This window comes from Tetrao urogallus, assembly GCF_951394365.1.
Source record: "Tetrao urogallus genome assembly, chromosome: 23".
Classification (NCBI taxonomy): Eukaryota; Metazoa; Chordata; class Aves; order Galliformes; family Phasianidae; genus Tetrao; species Tetrao urogallus.
Genome location: NC_136836.1, coordinates 748179 through 754335, shown reverse-complemented (window position 1 = coordinate 754335; position 6157 = coordinate 748179). Strand labels below are relative to the sequence as shown.

At 55.3% G+C, this 6157-nt stretch overlaps 1 protein-coding gene across 1 annotated transcript; it reads right to left on the bottom strand.

Moving 5' to 3' along the window:
- Positions 1 to 297: 297 nt before the first annotated feature.
- SERINC2 (serine incorporator 2) lies at positions 298 to 6157 on the bottom strand (the record flags this gene model as incomplete). The annotated part of the gene is made up of 10 exons (XM_079546198.1): positions 298 to 436; positions 896 to 1105; positions 1280 to 1415; positions 1486 to 1576; positions 1657 to 1826; positions 1917 to 2054; positions 2182 to 2261; positions 2593 to 2780; positions 2918 to 3079; positions 6119 to 6157. The coding sequence occupies 10 exons, from the start codon at positions 6155 to 6157 to the stop codon at positions 298 to 300; spliced, it is 1353 nt and encodes a 450-aa protein (XP_079402324.1).

Below are 6157 nucleotides of genomic sequence, written 5' to 3'. Positions count from 1 at the left end.
CCAAAAGGCACCACAGTCCCAGGACACCAAGGCAGGTGAGAGCGGCCTCTGCAACTCCCTCCAAACACTGAAAGAGGAGGGGCTGGAGGCACTGCTGAAGGCACTAGACAAGCACAGGGGGAGAAGAGCTTTACAGCAATCCTCAAGTCATTCTCAGTCCTTTCGCTGATTGTCCCTGCTTGGCACTTTATCCCTTTTAAATTAAAATGGAAAACCTGCAAGAAGACACAAAACCCACGTGCAAAACTCGAGTCTAGATGTAAGGCACTGGGCAAGGAGGGGACCCTGCAGCAGTGCTCAGCTGAAATCCCGCTCTGGCAGCACCAGGGGGGCCACCAACGTCCACACGTAGAGCAGCAGCCCGGCCCAGCTGGAGCTGATCTTCACCCACACAGCCGTCCAGGGGCTGTACAGCACCTGCAGGCTGTCATCAGGCCTGGAACAGCAAACAAAAGGAGGACACTCAGGTTTGTGCTATGCGCTGGGGGATGTGACCTTGGTGCAGCAGTTGTGAGCAAAGGGGGATGCTGTGTGCTGAAGGGTGTCCTGCAAGCACAGGGAGGATGCTGCAAGAAGAGAGGGGGTGCTGCAAGCAGAGCAGGGATGCTGCAAGTGGGGGGATGCTGCAAGCTGAGGGAGTACACTGTAAGCTTATAGGGAGTGCTGCAAGCCAAAGAAATGCTGCAAGAGGTACCCAGTAAACTCAGACCCAACCACAGTGCATCCATTGGGTGCTTGGATCCCTCCAAACAACGAATGCTGATGGGTTACATATTAGCTTTGCTCACATATGGACCCATCCCAGCACCTGTGCCCAGCCCGAGAGCAATGATAATCCCGGAGAAGGGAGGAGCAGAGGACAGGGTCACAACTGGTCCCCAGGAGCGCTGCCCACCTGTACCAGTTGGTGAGGGTCATCATGATGTAGAGGGCAGCAAGGAGGAGGCAGAGGTGGAAGAAGCTGTAGCTGTAGGTGACGCCCTCCTGCTCGTTGTCGTAGGCTCGGTGCACCCCACTCTCTGCTGCTGCCTCAGTCCCAGCTCCAGCCCCGCTCTCCTCCGTCAGCATCAGCTTGTTGACCTGGGTGTGGTCTGAGGAGCGGATGCTGCGAGCAGACAGATGAGGCAGGTGAGGGGATGCCCTGCAGGGGTGCCCCCGAGGCAGCAGAGCACTTTGGGGGATGCAGCTCATGCAACTCCTCCTGGCATCCTAAAAGCTGTGTGCAGGACCCTGAGGGGTCCCAGCGTTGTGGGACACGAAGGAATTGTCACAGCCTCACCTGATGAAGAGTGTGCAGAGGATGAAGACCACCAGCCCCACAATGCTCGGCGCATCCCACCACGTTGTCAGTGTCTGTGCGGCTGTAGCTGAGCCAGTACTGTTTCTCAGCAGCAGTGTGGGGTTACACTCCTGGGCTGGGGGAGGTCAAAGGTGTCAGTGCCATCCCTGACCCCACGCACCCCCCAGGGCAATGAGAGCACTTACTGGGGACGTTGGCCAGGGCACACCAAGTGATGAAGATGGTGTAAAGGGTGATGAGAGATGCCTGCAGCAGCCCTGAGTGTGGCTGAGCTTCCTGCAAACAGCACGGGAGTGGCTCGGGGCTCAGCCCTGCACCAGGGGGAGCCAGCAAGGCCACCCCTCCCACCACCTCACCTGGATTTTGGGCAGGATGGATACGGCCGAGATGATGACGCAGAGGATGAGGTTGATGCTGATGAGGACTTTGCCCTCCGTGCAGCCCTGGGGTTTGGTGTAGTAGACATAGAGCAAAGCAATGGCCGTGATGGAGGCAGCATAGAAGATGAAGGTGACAGTGCAAAGGGCTGAGGAGTAAGGGGAGAAGGGAAGGGGCTGGAGCAGGGCCACGAGCATCACAGCTGGCCCCACGTGAGCCCCTGAGGCACGGCACCCACCTGCATACCAGCCCTTGGCATTGCTCTCATCTGCATTGCGCAGCCACAGCTGGCTCCAGGAGTGGGCAAAGTCGATGAGGAGGATGAGCTGGATGAGGATGAAGAGGAAGGAGCCGACCACGCCAAAGTAGAACCAAACTTGGGTGGTGGGAGGGAAGTGGGTCAGTAATGGAACTGCAATGGTGTGGGGTGCATCAGGGCAGCACCAAGTGTGAGGAGGGCACAAACGTCATGGGCACCCCTCTGCCCACCCACAGCCCCTCACCTGATGTAAAGGAGCCATCAGGGATGTAGAAGGCCCCCACTGTGAGCCCCACCAGCAGCAGGAACTTGAAGAACCAGAAGCTGCAAGAGGGGAGAGGAGTCTGGGTCTGAAAATGGGAACCCCCAGCAGTTCCCAACACCAGGGATGCTCAGCTCCTTGGATAGGACCACGGGCCAGGGGCATCCCATGGGGAGCAGTGTCAGAGGGATGCCCAGCAGACACCACAAATTCCCCAGCACATTGCACACACCACAAATACTGTGGAGCACAAGTCAGAGTGCTCTTAAAAACTAAGAGTGAGCTCAAAACTGCCCTTCTGCTTTATCCCATGCTCAAAACGGGGATAAAAAGGGCAAAAACATGGCAATGGCCTCCATCCAAGCTTCCAGCCAAGCATGGGGACACGCTCACCCATTCTGTATGGCAGCTCTCGGGTCCTTGCTGCTGCGCACACACACCATCAGCACAGCAAAGAGGAAGAAGAAGGCAGCTGTGGCAAAGCCCATGCGGTACACGGCCTTGTGGCCCAGGAAACCACTGCAGTCGACGTCAGCTTGGACCCCCAGCACTGAGTCGCTGCCCTTGCAGAAACCTGGGAGCTGCAAGGATGAGGAGATAGGGAAAAAGGCATCAGAAGCAACGACATGCCCCAAAAAATTCACTCTCTGATATGTACCCATCCTGAGCTCACACCTTTGATCAAATCCAGCCATCGCCCTGAAGGCAGCAGCATTACCTTGTGCAGCTCCTTCTCCACCCCAGGGATAATCATGATGATGGAGACCAGCGTACCAAGGAAGAGGAAGAAGGTGAAGAGCAGACGGGAGATGGTGGAGTTCTTGGCTGAGGGGCAGCAGCCGCAGAGCAGGCATGGTGCTGAGCCACACAGGCAGGACACCTGCAATGAGAGCCCAGAGATAAGTGGCAAGGGGTGTGGGATGCACTCAGCTGCTGGGTTCATTTTACAGATGGGGAAAACAAACAGTAACCCTATGAGTCCTGGCTGCCCAAATCCCTAGATACCACAAACCACGGTGGCAGGAGCGCTGGGGAGATGCTGGTTGCATCTCTGGTCCAAGTTTGACTTCGTTGCTCCTCGAAACGTTGTTCCCACTAGATTGTCCAATAACTGGGACACTCACACACCTATTTAATTCCTGCAAGGTTTGGAAGAGCTCCAAGCAGCACCCAAACGGCCAATATTCCTTTCCTCAGAAGAAGAATAACCAAAGGGTTTTGCATTAAGACATGCTGTAACGTTGGTTACGGGGCAGGAGAGGGCCAGCAGCCAGCTCTGGCCACCACATCCTGCTCTGAATGTGTCTGTTCAGATCAGGGATTATTTTCAGCCTTCATCACCCCCAAAGTGCTGTGAGGCCATGTCTAAAACCCCTATTTCCTAAAGGAGTGTGAAGATGGAGAATAAGTAACATTAGAAACACTTCAAGGAACATTTCTGGACCACTAACCCTCTCCTGTGCCAAACAAGTGTAAGGTCCTGAGTTAAATATCTGAGAAAAAAATGGGAATAATGTGCCCCCTGAGTTTCCCTTAGACTGCCAAGGCCAATTGTGGGGGCACCACCACCATCCCAGCACCATGGCAAGGTGCCTCTAAACTACCCAAAACTACCCAAAACTACACTTGCCCATTTGTCCCCCTCTCTGGTCCTCACTGAGCTGCTTTCCCTCTACCTGTAAGCTCACAGCATTGATTTATTTTGCTTTCAAAGCTCCCTTTCTTCCCTTTGAACTGCTCTTTCTGCCTTGCAAACGTGAAGTTTGTTGTGCTGAATGTGGGGGTCACTGCTGTCACTTCCTAATATTGAAGCTTTTTGGGCATTGTGAGCTCTGCAACTTCTGTGAAGGCGCCTTTAACGCGACAACCACAGCTTGTGCACATCCCCAGCACCCACAGCTGCTTTAAAAAGAAATCAAGAGCAAGGTTAGAGAAGGAAAAAGGAAGAAGCTCCCTAGATGGGCATGGCCAGGAGATGCACTTGCTTATGGGAATACTGCAGGGCATCCCATGAGAGCATCCTTGAAGATGTGCAAGAGACACAACCTCACGCACCCCACTTTCACAGGATCATTACACTTGGAAAAGATCTCTAAGTCCATCAAGTCCAACCATCAACCCATCACCCCCACTAAGACATGTCCCTAAGCTGGTTTTCCGTGGGATGGTGCATCAGTATGCTGCACGTATGAGGTTCTGGGGAGCCCACATCCAAGGGAGCAGGCAGCATCCTTCAGGGTGGAAAAACAGTAAAGGGAAGCAGCTACAGCACGCAGGTGGTGATGGGGAAGCGTCAGGTTTCAGCTGCTGCAGATTAAAGATTAATCCCTCTGGTTTCACTGTTGACTTCCTCATTGAATACAGCTCAGTGCCAGCGTGGCTCGCATGGAACGGCAGCTCAGGGAGCACAAACAATGCAAAACAGTCTGCAAGGTCCTAAGCCAACAGCAACCCACCAACAACCCAACAAACCGCAGCAACTAATCAGTAACAACCCAACAACCAGCAGCAAGCGTTCAGTAACAACCCAACAACCTAACAAACAACAGCTATGACCCAACAACAACCCAACAGCAACAACCACTCAGTAACAACCCAACAACCAGCAGCAATGACCCAACAATCAGCAACAACACTCAATAACAGCCCAACAACAACCCAACAATCTAACAAACAACAGCTATGATCCAACCCAACAAAAAGCAGCAAGCACTCAGTAACAACCCACCCACAGCAACAACAACCCAACACCTCTTCTTGCAGGCTGCCCTTACCCCAGTACCCCTGAGGCTGCACAGACTGAGTCAGCCCAAAGCAATGCCAAGCAACCTGTTGTTGTCTCCCATTCAATGAATGACCCTGCAAGGTTAATCAGTACCAAGGCATGCAGTCAGCATGGGTTCAGGAGGTGGGCAATTGTAGGTGCCAGCACTGCCCCATGGCCACATTGACAGCAACATGAAATGCAGGGTCCTAAAGCTGTGTAGACCCTATAAGAACGTGACTCTGCCTATTCCTGTAACCTGGGCCAAAATGTTTTTTTTGAAGGGGAAAAAAAATCCCTAATTAGGTCAGCACCACACACTGCCCGTGGAAATCCCACTCCTGGCTTTTCCACCATGTGCCCATGAGGAGAGGCGCCGTGACACACAGAACATGCTGCACTGAGGCCATACATTACGACAGTTCCACCTCTGAAACTACGAAGCCGAGTTGTGAAAGCAGCTCCCATTCAGGCAGGAAGGTTTCCCAGCCCTGCCCTGGCTGTGCGTCATGGGCACAGCACCGGGAGCGCCCAACTGTGTCACCAGCACAGCAGCCACGCAGCAGGAGCAGCCAGACCCCCATCCCCCCGACTATCAGGGCTACAACTCCTCCTGGGATGCCCTGAAACCCCCCCGGGACAGCCCCGATCCTCCCTGGAGGTGGGTGCAGGGGAGGGCTCAGCTTTTTCCCACCGCAGAGGTTTCACCCCATAGGGATGCCCCGATATTGTGGGCTCCTCCCGATACTCTGGACTCCCCCCTTCCCATCAACGAGCCCCTGCAACATGGGACAAACCCCACGGGGTCCCCTTTGGCTGGTGGGCCGGCGGGCTGCCCTTCAATGGTTGTCCCCTGCTTCCCCCGGGGACAGAGGAGTAAACCCACGGGGATCCCCTGCATCCCCGTGGATACAGACGGGGACACCCCCAGCGGTGTCCTTCATCCTCCCCCCCCCCCAGGGGTTCCCGCATCCTCCAGGGTACAAAGGGCGGCATTCCTCTGCTGCTCCCCCGCTTCTCGTCGGCTGCATCGGATCGCATCTCCCGGTTGTCCCCACCGCTCCCCCGGACCCCTCCCCCAACCTCAGCTCTCGGAATCAGCGCAGCCCCCACCTCTCCCGCCGCCCCCCCCCCCCATCCCCGAGGGACACTCACACAGCTGAGAAGCGAGCAGACCCCCAGGCAGGCCCCCAT